The 17,557-nt window shown below is 40.5% G+C and overlaps 2 protein-coding genes across 9 annotated transcripts in view; both read left to right on the forward strand.

Annotated features, from left to right (window-relative positions):
- LOC117235442 (TWiK family of potassium channels protein 7-like) overlaps nt 1-17,557 on the forward strand; it is a 290,562-nt gene that overhangs the window by 57,341 nt on the left and 215,664 nt on the right. The gene's annotated exons all lie outside the window — the stretch shown is intronic.
- LOC117235443 lies at nt 14,408-15,958 on the forward strand. The gene is made up of 2 exons (XM_033497470.1): nt 14,408-14,770; nt 15,117-15,958. Exons 1-2 carry the CDS (start codon nt 14,564-14,566, stop codon nt 15,435-15,437), a joined length of 528 nt encoding a protein of 175 aa, XP_033353361.1. The 5' UTR covers nt 14,408-14,563; the 3' UTR covers nt 15,438-15,958.

Here is a 17,557-nt window from a genome sequence, read left to right on the forward strand (position 1 = left end):
ATCGGTAAAGCATCAAATCTGCCCGATGTTTACACCCAACTCTGAGTCTCGAGTGATCGTTCGAACGTGGAAGATGTCGATCGTGCTGGCTCGATCGCCTAAATCTCGAATTAGTGAAATATCTCTTGTAACTATGCTCTACCCGATAAAAATATTTTTGATCGGACTGCTAATAACAAAGTAATCTCTACTGATCACGATTCGAGATTCACACTGTACATGTATATTTTAATGGATTGTTCCCGTAAACGATAAACAATAGTATAATCGTAGGTTAAAAACAAAATTAGGCTGTTACAATTTACGATTGACAAATATCTGTTGTCATATGTAATACGCGTACAACGAAATATATATATACAGGGTGGTTGGTAACTGGTGGTACAAGCGGAAAGGGGGTGATTCTACGTGAAAGAAGTCGAAAATATAGAATAAAAATTTTTTATTTTTTTTTTTAATTTTTCAAAAAAATTCAAATTCAAAGTCGATTTTCTCGAAAACAAAGCCTCAAACGAAAAATTGTTATTCTATATTTTCAACTTCTTTTTTCGCGTAGAATCACCCCCTTTCCTCTTGTACCACCAGTTACCAACCACCCTGTATATATTCGAAAAATAATTTCTCGGCGATTTAATATTCTTGACTTAATCCTCGCGCGAGCATGGAAGTAATAACTGTTCCTCCGAAAGTTTCTTGAATCTCTTTTTCAAATCTGATGTACGAGTAGCGTTGTTCGTAACTCTGTTTCGTAGACAAAATTCACTCCCGCTTATTTTATTATTTCGTCATCGATCGTACTCTGAAAGAATCGAGTTGCTCGACGTGCGATTACTCGAGGGAGTTGGCGTGTCCTCTACGCGGCTGTCAAGAATATGCGAACCTACGTGACCATGTTTCGGTGGATCTTTGTAAACACGTTCTATTTACTTTTCTCGCGGTTCCCGAAGCTTCTCAGATGCTCGGCCGTACAGGCCATAACTCGGTTTCATGATCAAATTGTCTACCCTTCGTAGAATGTGATTCACGCGGGAGAAACGTAATGTAACTCTCGGATCAGTGGCTACCGGGGAAGAATCTTCGTCATCCCCGCGTGGAAAAAGTTGGAGCCACTGGACACGTGTTACGAGCCTGCGTTTTTGAAACTTTCGCTCCACCCCTCCCCCTCCCCCTCCCCATCCCCCGAATCGGACACACGGAACGGCGCGCCGGACGACAAATGAACGAACTTTTTGCTTCCGAGGACAGATAGGTCTTCTCGGCTGGAAGCTTATCGCCTCTTCCGCTCTGCATCTGTTTCCAGGGCTGTCTTACTTTTTTCACTATTTTTTCGTGTCATTTGTTGTTGGATCTTGGCACAAAACTAATATTCGTTGCGCACATATACGCGGATGTCGTATAGGTATTTATGAATTTCATACGCTTCTTCTCCTTTAGACGGATTTTCACTCGCAACACACTTTTTCGCTCGTTGCAATATGTTTGCGCTGGAATGCGTCGATCGATAGGGTTCGTTTATTTTTGCTGCTACGTTAGGTTCTAAACGAAGTTGTGTGGCATTTGACTTTACTTGAAAAGTATGGGCGTAAAGGCGTGACCGTGGATGTACCAGGTAAACAATGTTGGCAGCAAGTGCGGGATAAGAGCGAGACGCGAGAGTACGAAGTATGAAAACAGACGCGAGTGGTAATAGCGAGAAGTCGTCGAGTGAGTTGTAACGTCACGGGTATACGAACGAAGAACGAAGTTTGATTTAGAAGCTTTCGAGTCTTTTTATCTCGTTAAAGCAGAGATAAGATCTTAACGGAGACGTTAACGTCGACAAGAGTTCTAACGCATCTGATCCTAACTTGTTACTAATTTTTCTTGAGAACTGTTTCCTTAGTTGTGTCAATTTCGTAACACCTCCACGATAACTATATTTCCCATCGTTGCGAGAATTTATAGGCGCAAGAGAGATCGAATAAACCAGAATTCTAGGAATTTTGATTTTACCAATAAATACATGGTCGAATAATCAACAGAAACAAGATGTTTGAAGCAATAAACCGTACGAGTACGAGATTTCTTGTCTTTGTTGCAAACGTGTTGTCGCAGTCGCGGCTTTGTTTAAAACTGAGAGAATAAAAGGGATTACAATTTCGAGATGCATATGGAACGTACGAGCGTAGCGCGTATTTGCGCGTACGTAACGTTAACATTTTTCCGTGCTTTTATTCAAATCCGACATCAACGTCCAACGATACGATACAGTTGATTCGCCATGTAACGTTGGAATCTAAACGTTGGAAACGTCGAAAAATCGACCGATTTTTCAGCCGAACGTTTCAGAAACCGTCAGTCATGACGCGCAGTTATCATCTGATTGTCAGACTGATCGATAGAGCAGAAGCAACAATATCTCCGCAGACTGACCGGATTTCCTCTAAACGGACCGCGACGGATAATCGGGCCGATCGACAGGCAGCCAGACCTGCCAGCTAGGAATTCGAATCGCGGTGGTACATATTCGCGATTCGATCGTCGAGAGATTCCAGTCGGTACTTCCAGTCGTTCCAGTTAGTCGATGCTGGAGAGTAGAACGTTGCCACGCTGCCATTCGTCTGGTATTTGGTCAGGGCTTCTCGTTCGGTCGCGGCTTACACTTGCAAATGTATTCGTAGCTGGCCCTGGCATTAGCGCCGACCAGTGCGTTCAAATTGTTCTCCGAACTGTCACAGCTGTCGCGTTTCGTCGCGTCGTCGCCAGATATGGGTGAGAGGAAAGCGACGAAGGGTATCGGATACCTCCGTCCGCCTGCTTATATTCGAACGCGAACGCGAACCACCGAGAAGAGCAAATCCTGGCTTATCCTTCAGACGGATTATGAATTAGAGAGATGAACGAGAGATTTACCGAACCGGAGTTTTCTCCTCGCGCTATTTACCGACTCGTCGGGGTGACCCTTGTCATCGAGATTGCCAACCGACGAGAAAACTTGAGTGGAGTAGTGCCGACGATATTTTTACGTCGTTTTTGGATCGTTACATCTCGGCCAATGAAGCAAATACGTTACACGATCGATAAATTTGAACTGCGAAATTTTCTTGCTATAACTTTATCGATAAGATGTGTTTAATAAATAGGAAAAATAACGAAAACGAAAAAACGATACAAAATAGCAGGTTAGATTCTATTTTAAGAAATAACCAGAAGTCACGTTCTTATCACGAATATCATGTATGAGAACCATTTCTGGAGATCTATTTTGGGTTAGTGCTCTTCTTCTACAACTCCTCGTTGGATTTCTTGTCGAGCCTCTTTTCCTCGGTTCTCATTACCTGTTTTTATTCTACCCTCCCAACGTCAGTAACTAGTTAGACCATTGTTGTTGTCGCGGCATGATATTTTTTAACAATCGCATTTACGTACTGTATGCGAGAAGAAAATCTCTTTAGTGGTTTAAATAACGCTGGTAATAACACCCCTTCGTATCGTAGTAAATATCAAGTTTTGGCCGTGCAACGTATCTCTTGAAGGAGTCGTTAAACCGCAACATAGACAGGCGATGTTCTAATCCGATCCTATTAGGTTCCTTCGTATTATGCTGGCATGCGTTCAAGAAGAACGAAACCTCGACGGTTTCACGACGCGGTTCATCGAGGTTCGGTCAGGGTCGATATTAGCGGTCTCATGAAATTTACGACCGATAGAAAATTTTGTGCCTTCGGTCTGGCACTGGGCCCGCGTAACGCGAAACTACACCGAGATGGAAGCAATCCCTTACGCCGCTACTTACTTTTACGAGTTCGAATGCGAGTGGCGCGATTCTCAAAATCAAAGTTTATTCTTCTCTCGCGGCATATCGCGTCGCGTCATTCGTCTACGATCTACGAATTTTCGCGAGATATCCTTCATTTTCTACCTTTCGATAGACAAACACGCTTGGAAGGTACGCTCCGCGAGGATTTTCCCTTGCCGAAGATTCTCGTCGATGAATAACAACTGGAAAAAGGTTAGCGGATTCCAGCGAGGTGAAGGTGAACGTCTCCGAAGAGAACGTTTCGTCGCGTTTGCTTTAAATTTACGTAAGATTGGATTGCCAGCGTTCCGGTTGAAAGACACTGAAATTCACGCTGAAGCAGTCCGGTCCAATCAGAAACTTTCTCACTTGATCCGAACGCTTAACCGTTACAACCCTGATGAAACGATCCGAGAAGTTTTACATCCGAAACATTTCACCGGCATTTTTCCTGGCTCAGGCGATCAGGTTGGATGATCTAGCACTTCCGTTGGCAGATTCTATAGAGCCGTGAGAGAATCCATTCGCTTAATGCTCGTTCGCTCGCTCTGTCGCCTTCCTTCCTGTTCTATTCCACGAATCGCGGCAACTTGCACGCGCGTCTCCTACTTCTTCGCCACGTTCGTTTTCCCTTTCTCGGAGTTATCAGCAACTTTCCACTTTAACTAACAACAATTCGGCAAGCAAACAATTAAGCTTCCTCCGCGGAACGGAAAGTTGGCGCGTCGTCGCGTCGCGTCGCGTCGCGTTGAGTCGAGTCGAGTCGCGATGGAGTTCTGTTTGTCAGCCGGTGTGGCCGTGTCACAAAGGACCGGAGTGCACGAAATTAAAGTATTAACGAGCCACGACGTTTTCCCGTGGGTTCTCCACCTAGATAAGACACTGACAGACAGAAACTAGTTTCGTGACTCAACTTGCCTCCTCTAAAACTTAACCTCCGGCTGGACCTGAATTCTTCATGAGACCCGATAGCATCGTAAGTTGTCGAGATCTTATGCACCGCTGTTCTAGACGGCAGTTAGGCTAATCTGCATCCAGAATTGATAATGGCCAATCGAACTTGCGCCACGCCGCGTCTTCCACGGAATATGTGCTCCGGTTGAATTTGAATTATCGCCACACTAACGTTTTATGAAGCCATTACAGAAGCTCGGTTGATTGGCGATCTTACAACGATGCATCGGTTTCATAGCGATTAAAATTAATTTGGTACCTTAGAACGATAATCAAGTCGGTAAATACGATAAAAATATGGTTCTGTTAGAATCCAATGACGTGATTTCCAACGACTAGCGATAGGGTAGCGATATTTTTCTCGATCGAGTAGCACGGTGTCCGATATGACGTAAATGGCGCGCATGGATGTTCGATCAACCGGCTTGTAACGAACCAACTAATTCGGCCGGCTTATCGTTGATACCGTAAACCTCAAACCTCGATCGTCGTATGAAAGTTACAAATAACCGTTCGATCGTCCCGTGTACAGCAGTCGAGATCGATCGGTGGCGATGCGCCGCATTATGCACTTCCGTAAACAAGTTCTCATTAAAGGGGCCAGGGAATAATTTTCGAAATCGTTGAATGGCAAGCGATGCAACCGACGTAATCTACGGCTGAATCAGAGACGTTGGTGATGTACGATTGTTATGGTATTATCGCGAGTGCAACCATTAGCCGCGGATCAATTGCATTCGAGTAAGTCCAATCGGTGATTACGAGCTCGCATGGAAACTGCGCAATCCTAGTATGATCCGACGGAATGCCGGTAATTCCCAGGATGCGCTTCCATCGTTCCACTCTGCATACTGACTGAGCGTTCGATTCGCAAGTTTGCCCGGTTTTCGTTCGTTCCTGTTTCTCCGAATCGATCACTTTCGGGCTCTGGCAATCGTATTCACCAGCGGATGATGCCTGCGAGCACGCTGTCCGCGATGCCGCTATTAAAGATCGTCTATAGTGCTAAACATCGACGCGGCGTACGACGCGACGTTGGAGATATATCGCGTATCCTAGTCTCGAGTGAAACGGTGCCGTTTTAATGCCTCCATCGACGCAGGATCGACAACACGATGTCACTCGTACCGATATTGAACACTGGAAACTTCCGACTGTTTCTATTTACCGCGATCCATCCGCGGTATATAACTAAACAGGAACTCATCGGACAAGACAGACGCGCTTATTCCGGTGCGCGAATATGAATCATCGAAGCAAGCAATCGCGTACGATTCAAACAGATCTAGCGCCAGTTACGAAAAACTTTCACGGTATAACCATTTACGTGTAACCAGATGCTTCCCTGCTTATTTATCATTCTTGTTGGTAATCCAGTGCGCGACGATAAACGAAGGGGTCTGGAGGAAATTTTTCAGCGTTACCTTGTTCGTAGTTAAGAAACTCGTATTTTACAATTAGAGTTCGAGACGAAATACGCGTTGTAATAGGGAGATACGCAGCAACATGATAATATAGACGATATACGCATTGGAATGGCAAAGCTTTCTACGCATGTACGTCGAGATAGATCTTTTTATAACTTTATCATTCAGAGTTGTTTATCTTGCAAATTCTAGTTTACAAATTTTTCAAGAGATCGTGTTTCCATATTACGACGCTTTAAGGATGAGAGTGCAAGTACGGTACGTCACTATCTTCAACGAGGGTTGAATAAGCCATTACTCGAAGCGTATTATCCTTTTCCGTTAATTAAAATCTACGTAATGCGCCGGCTCTGTTCTCTCGTTTCTCGTAGATGATTCATGTATTATTCGGCTAGAAGAGGCGGGTTGCACGGCAGAGGCACAAGGATTTCAACGTTGCGGCGGTGGTGCGCGATAATTGAATCACGCGATATAAGGCTGTACTTATGGCTTGTCGACGTTCGCCACAATAGCTGCTTGTAATGTTGACCTATAGGAGCTTCCGTTTCTTTGAACTTATTTACTCGCCGTATACAATGGCGTTTGTATCCTCTATAAGTGGCTTTTCACCGGGCACGTTTAGACGAGCGCGAGCGACGCGACAGGGGGAAACGGATGTAGCGTAATTGAATGCGAATACATGGTCGAAGATTCTCCTCCGATCTTTCTGATTTCCGGCAGACTTGCGTTTATGTCTCTAACAAAAACTTGAAGGACTATTTCCGAACACCGCTTTGCCAAACGACAGAGATCATCGAGAATCATATTCTCCCCTTTTATTCTTCTTGTCGTATGTGTTTTCCCTTCTTTCTTTTTTTTTTTTTTCGTTTGTTCGTCAATGCAAACCGTATTCGTCGAACCATATACACTTTCGAGGTCCTCGTCCCATGGCTAAACGTCGCATGGCGAGGTGGATGTTACCCGATTTAATTGGTAAACATTAATTCTGTTATTTTTGTCGGTGATTATCGATCTATTTGTGATAACATTTAGACGGTATAAGGACAGTAAATCAGTATGATCAGTTTCTTACAGTTCAATCGTTACTACATGTAACTAAATATAATTACGTGTACGTATATATAAAATATGTTTCATTTATTTATTAAATTTAACGTATTAAAAAATTTATGTTTAATTTCCTTCGGTCTGCTCCAAGTATTCTTCGCAGTTTAAAACGTAATACTTGACAAATTCTAATCTTTCGTTAATATTATTATCTCGTTCTCTGCTACGTTATATCAACGACTATTTGTTATAATCATAACGATTATAGGAACACGCGATACACGCGATTACATGGAAAATTATTTTCCCCATCTTGTAACGTTAAAACCTTCCTTTTGCCTGCAGCGGCTTTTACAAAACTGTCGATTGGCTAGATCGAGCAAATGCTCCCACTGTGTGTCGTTACTGCACGTCGGTCTTAGAAACGAGAGATTAATTGATCTTCCTTTATCCGAACTGCCTCCTCCATGGGCCACTACTTACGCTCGGCTGGCGACGGTCTACGGCAAATCGCGGAGGGCAAAGTGAAATAGAAGTTCCATTTCTCAAGTTCGATGCATCATAGGTTTGATTTATAGCGTGGAGATCGCGGATGCTGGGGATGATAAGTTGACGGGCGTTACATCGTAGCGTCATAGGTTGAACGGCACCGATCTACGCGAGAATTGGAAATCCTAGTCGCGTTGCAGTTCCACGAAGATAACGCGGAACAAAGAAGAACAAAAAGACCGTCGGATAGTGCTGCGTTCGATACGCCAATAATTTTCGCTACGTTGCGTACGCGTCCATTGATACGAGCAAAACGTCTAGTGTTTGCCTATCAATAGGCGGGCGATATAACGGCAAACTAGTAGGTTGAACGGTGGTATCGTTGGAACCACGCGTTTGTCCACTAATTCCTGTGATTTTCTAGTTATTACAAAATATTTGCTACGGAAAGTTATAAGTTAAGTTCTCTTGGCTAAGCTAAATTTTGTACAATCTTTTATCGAGAGCAAAATTCAGTAGACAGATAGTGGAAGTAGATATCGTACTTAATGGAGTTCGCAAAAATATAAATGTAACTTCAATTATTTTCCAAATAATGTAGAATAAGGATATATATCTAAGCAAATAACACTAGTACTAGTTCGATCGAATTTCATAGATGCTTGCACTACTTGTCGATTTATTGCTGTCCCCGACTGTACATTGAAACTGAATTTCGATCGTCGATGTGGTGGTAATAGTATGATTTGACCACAGCTAACACAGTTAACAGTAAGGTTTACTCGTGTGCAAGGGCCACATATCGAGATAATTACTTTTAACGTGGTAATTAATTCTACAAGATATAACGCTGCAATTACTATCAAGTAGGTAGCCGACCAGACTCGAATTAGTTACTCCATTGCGTATTCGTGGTTGCTTCGGATTGTAAAACTTAGCAGCGTGCTTCATTGTACGCGCAATCTTGAAAATAATTGATATACCGTTTCTGTGTTATAGACGTGGACAATAAGAATTATAATTTATCCATGGGAGGGTAGTTTGGTAAAGTTCTCGAGAATCGAGCGACTAGGGCGAAACGTACCTAAACGCGAGGCGAGACGGGTAGAAAGCGAACGGGCGGAGCGAAAGGAATTAACAGCACGACGAACAGTTAATTGTTCGGCCGCGAACAAAATGCAGTTAAAATTTTCTCGCGCGGTCAGCACTTTCTGCAATACGCGCCAGGAGGACGCGAAATAATTCAACTGCTTGCATAATTAGCTCGGCCGGTTAGATTTAACGAGGGCAATAACGCTACTACCTCGTTCTACGACCACTTAGAATATTAAACGATAAAGCACTGACAAGTCCACTTTCGCACCGATAGCTACCGCCTCGTGTTCACCGACGCGAGCCGCTTGTCGCTTTGATCTCTAATAAATTTTCTCGGAAACATTGTACGTAACGTGGAGTCTGCGTTTTTAACGACGTAACTACGGTAGAGCTTACACAGAGCGATCGTCGCCTTTTAGAAGTCGAAAAGGAAATTTACGAACGTTATTCGTGATATTGTAGAAGGATGATTTATTCGCGCCATCGTAACGATGGTTCTTCCTCTCGTTGTTTTTCTCTTTAGGTATGTTAACGCGAGAACTTGATACTTGGACCTGTGATAAAATGTCAGAAAAGGGGTGCACGCAATGCGAGTTCTGCGTTTTTACGACTTAATTACGACAGAGGGTAGATTATATCTGCCACCTTCGTAAACTGCTAAAAAGGTTTAAGAGGTGGTGTTTGTAACTTTATAACGGCCGTTAAATTCTTCGTTTACATCGCCTTTTATTTTGTTTTTACGTTGCTTTGACTTTTCCTATATTTCAGTTTACGTTCGTACGAAATTCTCCTAGATATTTTGTCGTCGACGTTTCTTCGGAAAACGCGATACTGTAGAACGAGAACGTTAGTTCTCGAAATAACTTTTATCTTTTTTGCTTTACACGAACATTTGATATATTTGTTTTATGAATATTCGGTAATTATGGTTTGATGTTATTCGAAACATGTAATTTTGTTTCTCCATTGTGTGCTCCTCTAAAGCTTTTAATCGTAATTATAAAAAGCACGAAAACCTGACCGTTGTTAACATTAATAGCAACTGTAATTATTAGAATAAATATGGTTTGCAAATCAAACAATATTTGCATATTATTCGTTGCACGTTGCAAGATATCAAGCAAAAATATCGGTTTCATTACGATTCCCTTAATATGATATAACAAGAAAAACCGTCTGGAAAATAAGCGAACGTACTCTTGAAAGGAAATTTGATTTAGAATTAAGTACAGTGTTTTTCTTTCATCAATCATGTATTATAATATGATTTTAAACTAGCATGTAATGTTCGCTATCGCAACGTTTACTGGTTTCATGTTAATAACTCTTTATCGCTTCTCTCGCGCCGCGAGCCACAATCTCACGCAGTTTTCCTGTTCCTATTCCGTGTAATATTTAATGTTTAAAGAAATTTCCAGAAGTTTCCTAGCTACGTGCCTTATCTTGCCTCTCGATTCTCGTTTTTTAACTCTGTTCCGCATCTCACAGTCTCATCTACTTAACTAAGCTAAAAAAAGAATTTCACCAAAAGGTTCGTACGAGTCGTTTCAGACTTCGTCATGATGAATAAAAGAGCTTGTTAAATAGTGGAAAAATTATAAAATATACACCTTGTCTCGTATCTTGTACGAAGCGTGACAGAATTCTTCTTTATATTATTTAACGCGTTAACGTTTCATCGAAAGTTTGCCTTTACCAAACGAAAGACGATCGTCCTTTGCGTAAAAAATTAAATCAATTTTTATACGTCTTTTCTTCGTTTACATCGATCCGTTATAATTTGAATTCTGTTCTATTTGCTCGATTATGTAATTTCTCTCATATTATGTAATTTCTTCGTTTACATCGATCCGTTATAATCTGAATTTTGTTCTATTTGCTCGATTATGTAATTTCTCTCATAAGGGATTTTGGAATGATAAGACTCTCTAATTTCAAAAGGATTCCGTGTTATAATAATACACTCGGAGTTTCTTTTTCTTTTCTCTTTTCAGATGTAGATTGGATCGAGGAATTAAACCGTGGCATTTAAAGAGCTCCGCGCAGAAGGGAAAAGAATCGAAAGTTCTTCCTATAAAAGACGTTCTTTCGATAGGGAAAAGGCGATCAAACGTAGGATAATGCGAAATATATCAGTCCACGTTTAAATGAAATATTTTCCACGCTGTCTAAATACGCAAATATTCCTTTAACGTCGGTCGAGCAATTGTATATTTTCTTTGTTAAATATTTAGAAATTGTTATAAATAACGGAGCAAAAATTGAAAAATGCTGTGCGCACTTTTATCTGCTGATCGTTTGTGCAATCATTGTAAATAAAAGCTAACCGGAAATTATCTAAAATACTGCAGCGAAAGCTACTGTATGTGCTTGGCGATATTAATTGACAGGTCGATATCTGCAAATGAAAATTAATTTTATGTCGTTTCGCAAATACACAACTTTTATCGCCTGCGCGTACGCGAATATATAAAAATATCTCGATGAAACTCCGAGCTTAAAAATCAACAATACGCATTTCATGCAGAATCCTTCTATAGACATGCCATTTCCTGTGGCGTTTCAGCGAGCTAGCACTAAATAGTTGAACTAAATTAGATTAACGACGTATCGAGAAATCGCGTCGCTTCCTCTATTAACTCGTTCCCTATTATGCTTGTTGCAGACTCTCACACGGCTGCCACGTGAAATTGAGATTTCCCGTGACCGTTTGCATTTCTAACTGCACTCTATGCAAATTGCAAGCCAGTCGCGTGTCGTTTCAGATATCAGGCTTAAACCGTTGTGTGTTAATTCGCAACGGGGCGTACAAGTGTCTGTGTTTATTAGCCCCGGAACTTATCAGCGGTAATGTTGCACGGCGATTGTTAGTGCTGGGCTTATTTCCAACTTGCGTTCCCCTTTCTTTTCTCCTCTTCTTATTTTTCTTATTCCATGCTCTCCTTTTTTTCATCGTCGTCTACCCGATAAGAAGCCAACGTTCTATCATCGTAATAACGCTGGTTCGCGTATCGTGCGTTTTTTCTCCGCGACAGATCAATTCGCAGACCGCCTGCTGGTTGCCCGATTCAGCCGAGGAAAAGAACCGCGCAAAAAGCTGGTTACACTTGCCATCGATCGATATTAACGCTAAATGCAGCCGCTCGCGTCGACCTCCGTGCCATTCAAAACTCTCCATTTTTTTCGCCAACTCCGATAAGATTACCGCGAACCAGCCAACTTCCAGCTCGGCCCGATTAGCCTAAATTAGCGGTGCTGAAGTTGGCGATCCTGGTAGTATTTTTCGATATCCACGGCATTTGTTTCCGTTTTCCACGGACGTTTAAAAGTTCTCTTTCTTCTCTACAATAGAACGCGTTTCTGCTCGACCAGATGGTTTATAAATTCTTGAAATTTATTTCCTACTTTATGGAATAACTCTGAACGTCTATTTAAGAAAATTATATATCGTCTACGTATGTTACGTACTAGATTCCACGTTGATCGCGTACAATAGATCGTTCGAAGGAATTATTTCATGGTTCGAAAATTCTATTGGTTGATAGCTGATAGACGAATTTATTCGAGAATAAAATCGTCCGATATCTACGGGTTTTGGCTCGTATTACTTTCGGGTGTTTGTCTACATTCTAGAGCAATAGTTGAAATATCGATATCCTGAAATTCGAGAGTTTTCCCTTTCCTATCACGTTCGAGAATTATACGCGTTTATGATACTTTGCTGTATCCTGTGCGTGCTGTTCTTCAATTACTCATTGGCAAGAATTATACTACGAAAACACGAGAGTTTCTCTGACAAGAGTTTCGTTGGAGGATAAAGATCTGTGCCGATGCTGTTTGCAATCGTCGTAAAGGCAAAAGCAAAGCCAATTTTGCGCTAGCGTGTTGATTAATTTCCAAGTAATCTCTATGTACCTCTAAGCGACTTCATGCGGCTTCCTAGAAACGCGGCATGGTCTTACGTATCAATTTTAAGCCGAACAAATTAGAACGACACACGCGAGACTTGGATAAACTTGCTCCATTCTTTACTCGCGTTTGATAACACCTTAGCACTCCATCATCGTAATGACGTTCTCACGTACCAAAGGCTAGACCACGTATCTCTGACGGAAACTAATTTGCACGTAACTGCGTGCTTCTCTTATCGAACCAACGGGGAACAGTAAAAGGCCGATTACGCTTTCTTGAAACTGATATCGCCGATGTGGAGTGCATCCACGAAGCCCGATGTATTATTCAGGACGATGCCTTTTTTTACATAATTTGACCGAAAGAAATATGTCCATAAAGTTGTTTGATCGAGGCGAGGAAAAAGAGCCGATCTATGTAGCCAGGGTTGGTCGGAGTACCTATATACCGTACGTCGATAAAGCACCAACGCGCGTATAGCGTTTGAAGAAAGTTGTAAAGTCAAATTTTCCTTTTTAGCGAATTACGAATTTATTGTCTTTCCCGTTTCGTAGCATTTTTATGTTATTCTTTGAGAGATTCGTTATTTTTGCTGGCTTGCGACGGTTTTATATTTTATATATTATTTATTTCATCCTGATGCCGTGATCGAGTATCATGTTGCATCGGTAGAACAAGGTGGACGATGCTTTTTCTTTGATGATCTTAACGAAGAATGAAATTAAATCGAAATGCTTCTTCGTAGTAACATTTCTCCTTTTTTTGCGCTCGACATTCTGAAGCGTTTCACATATTTTACTTGTTTTACGTTTCCTACGGACTCTATAATGTCATAATGATATACAGGGTGGTTAGTAACTGGTGGTACAAGCAGAAAGGGGGTGATTCTACGCGAAAAAATAAGTCGAAAATATAGAATAAAAATTTTTCGTTCGAGGCTTTATTTTCGAGAAAATCGACTTTGAATTTTCGCTCGGTACGCGTGTAGTACGTTATAACGGATCTCACTGTAGATCGTTGTCTCGATGGAAAAATTAAAAAAAAGAAATTAAAAAAATTTTTATTCTATATTTTTTACTTCTTTTTTTTCGCGTAGAATCACCCCCTTTCCGCTTGTACCGCCAATTACCAACCACCCTGTATATCTCGTTGTAACAATCGCGTCGAATGGAAAATTAAACGCGCGCGAAGAATTCGGATCGATCTCTTTATCAAACAAACTGTAGCTGCGCAATCTTGTCGTCGTTGCGGTGAAAATGACGCCGATCGGGGGAAAATAACGACGCGAATTCAAATACGGTAGTTCAAAAGACTGTTTTGAATTTCGATTAATTGCGGGACGTAGTAGCCGCGTATTGGTTACCAACACCTACATTCTCAATCACGCGCAACTTCTGTTGTCGCTAATTATCGTTCATTGTCAGTCGCTGATAATTACGATTAAAACCGTCTCTTTCATTAGTAGCGAAATATGCTTGTTTAGTTGGATCAATAAGTACCACGGTAAATTTGCACTTTTCCGTAATTACAATTCACTCGTGTGAAGCCAGGCGACAATTTTTATCCCATGGCAAACTAGAATTTGCAAACAGGACCAAGATTCTGCAAATATTTTCACACTGCTTTCGGCATTATTTTGTATCGATGTATTCGAGTAAAGTTAAGTTCAGTTCACTGATCGAAACAAACGAGCGTTCGTGCAAACGATATTTTCGGGATTTCTAAATAGTTAAATTTTTTGTGATGTTTGTCGCTGATTCTTGGTAATTGCTAGCGACGATCTTGCAAAATTTTAAGTCTACGTTTTCTTCTTTCGGAAACGCGCGAACGTTCATTTTCCTATCCACTCGTTCGTGGTTCGATGGTGGTCGAAATGACACGAAAGATAAATAGAGCCGCGAAAACGTCACCAAAGAAAAAAATGCGAAAATTCTGGCCGACGAAGATCGTTGCATTGATTGTCTCGGCTATTCAAGATCTTCGCGAGACAAAGGGATCAACGCCTAGTAAAATTATTGGCTATATCAGTTATGGTTCTAACGTGGACGATGGGAAGGTTAAGCGACAAGTGAGTTTATAATCGGAGATATAATAAAGATGATATATTATAGTAACCGATATAAAAACTGTAATATATTAACCGTGCTATCAAAAAGAATCGAACCGTTATATTACGCGTTTTTTTTTTTTTATTATTTCTGCTTGAATCGGGTTTGTTTAAATAATACGTTACTCGCTGACCGAACATTGTACTACGGAGAGTTACGATCGCCTGTAATGTTTCATACGTATAATATTTTATATTATACTTTCAAGTTAAACGAGAAAGTTCGAGTTCCTGCGATATAGATTTTCATTTAACTCGTTCAACGACGTTTCATACCCACCGTTGATTTACGTTTGCTTAATTAAAGGTAAAATCAGTCTTGAAGAGAGGTTTAAAATACGGTATACTAAGAAGGTACCGAGGGCACTATTTCCTTCCTACCTGCGACGAATTAGATCGTGCAAATCGTATCGCCTTGAGATTTGCTAAATTACCGTTGCCCTCTGCATATTCCACGAAATCGAACGTGCTATTTCCCGGTAAAATCGCACCAATGGCAAGTCAGAGAAAGACGGGCAAGTCTACCGCAAAATTGCGAAGAACGAAACGACTTGGGAAACCTCGTCCAATTTTAATCTCTCCTACCACTAGTTTAACGAACGCAGTTTGCAACGCTGACGAATTATGAACAATGGGTCGAAATATTTACTAAAAAATTAAAGGAGAGCGTTGTTTGTCCGTTACAATAACGAAAAATCTGCGATGTTAATAATTGTATCGTTCTATCGTAACCATTTTTTCACGGATCAATAGTTGTAAAAATTGTTGAATAATTGAAATATATTGGATGGAATTTTGCTCGTATAAATAACTCGATAAGCGTCTGAATTTTTCCGTATTTTGTTAATTAGTTGTTTCATATAGTATCTGTATTGGAAAAGCCACAGTACAATAAGTTTTAATAAATCTTTGAATTTAATATGCTGATAATAGATTTGAAAATAGTAATATTATCTGTCTAAAATTTATTTGAAATTGTAACCGCGGTAACATTTTTACAACGTTGTCCGTTACCTACTCATTAAAAAATGTTGGTTTAATTATATTGTAAATTGAACGCTTGCTACTGTAATGAAAACTTGTACATCACAGATCTCATTAAAAGTATTGAAACGAAACTGCAATAGAATGTGCGTTGTTTTGAATGTATTAAATGCGTAATTGGAAAAATAAATTACTATATGAAAAACGTAATCTCTAATTGTCGTCTTTTTATCAATCGATGGTATTATCGATCGATATTGATATCGATCGATATCTTCTTTCAGGTATATACGTGAAAGCTCATTTAACTCTCAACTAGTAAACTATTAATATGTTTCCCTAACTAATATAAACACAACAATTTGAATTTGCAAACAAAGCCGTTACCACAAGTATCATTTGTTGCCTGACACGCATTCTCGCAGTATACAAAGTTAACCACTTGCCGCGCACGTCCGAATGTTTTTGTTCCAAAATTGCCAACGACGTGTTATAAATATATCAGAACAAATTTTACAAAGTGCATGTATTGCTAATTATTAAAAACGTGGAAAGGTGTCTGCTAGTAACTACTAGTTATTTACTAGTCTTACAACCATGCAAATGGGGTATTTTTCAAGGAATATGTCACCCGCAAAAAAGTTAAAAAAAATCCACAAAGAATGCAAGACAGTCAGATACCTGGACATGACCCTGGACAGGAGACTAACCTTAAAAAACCACTTCACAGACAAAACGAAGCACCTAAAGGACAAACTCAAAAAATTCTATTGGTTCACTGACCGACGCTCCAAACTAAACACACAGAATAAAATTATCCTCTATAAGACCGTAATAAAACCTGTCTGGACCTACGGAATCCAACTATGGGGAACAGCAAGTAATTCCAACATTGAAATACTTTAACGCTTCCAATCGAAAACTCTAAGATCCATTATAGATGCACCCTGGTATGTCACCAACGAACTAATACATCGCGACCTCAAGATACCAACAGTCAAAGAGGAAATAGCAAAATATATTTTTTTTTTATTTATTTGTTGAAATTACAATCAATTCTCGCGTTGAGAATTTTCAGTAAGAATAGCAAAATATAGCGACAGATATAGCAAAAGAGTCAACAAACATCGAAACCCCCTAATTACTGGACTACTTGATACGTCGGTCCAGATCCGCAGGCTGAAGAGACACTACCCGCTAGACCTAAACGCTAGATTCAATTAGTTATCTAAATTATTTAATATTTACTTATTTATAATACATACTTATAAATTATACTTATCTATAATAAGTATTAACGTATTATAAATAATTAGCCCCATGTCATTGCGCCACGCCAGAAAAAATTACTGAAAATTCTCAACGCGAGAATTGATTGTAAATTTTAATAAATAAAAAGAAAAAAAGAATGCAAGGAATGGCTTGCAGCGTTACACCCAGAATGCCTCGAAATATACCATGTTACGTCGGGCGACACTCTACCTAGACCAGGCCACGCATCGCGGACAAGATGGGAACCAGATGTCCGCTCATCCTTACTGCGTAATCTCAATAGTCTCAAGGACACATCATAATTCTCAAGAACTTGCTAGCTAAGGTCCTTCAAACCGAACGAACATTTCTTTATTGAATCGTTTCTAAAGCTTATTGTTACTACGGGAAAGTTAATTTTCTCAGATATGATGCTTTCCACTAGCAACTCTTTTCCCCCGGGGCGGTTAGCACCCTTTCTCACCAACCAACCTAGAAAATGAACCAACTGAC

Source organism: Bombus vosnesenskii, unplaced genomic scaffold (assembly GCF_011952255.1).
Source record: "Bombus vosnesenskii isolate JDL3184/JDL3185 unplaced genomic scaffold, Bvos_JDL3184-5_v1.1 scf7180000013316, whole genome shotgun sequence".
Classification (NCBI taxonomy): domain Eukaryota; kingdom Metazoa; phylum Arthropoda; class Insecta; order Hymenoptera; family Apidae; genus Bombus; species Bombus vosnesenskii.

Excerpts from the sequence above, each read along its gene's own strand:
- LOC117235443 (XM_033497470.1), top strand. The coding sequence starts at position 14,564 with ATGGTGGTCGAAATGACACGAAAGATAAATAGAGCCGCGAAAACGTCA. Across the intron at positions 14,771-15,116 it reads ATGGGAAGGTTAAGCGACAA|GTAAAATCAGTCTTGAAGAG; the intron begins GTGAGTTTATAA and ends GCTTAATTAAAG.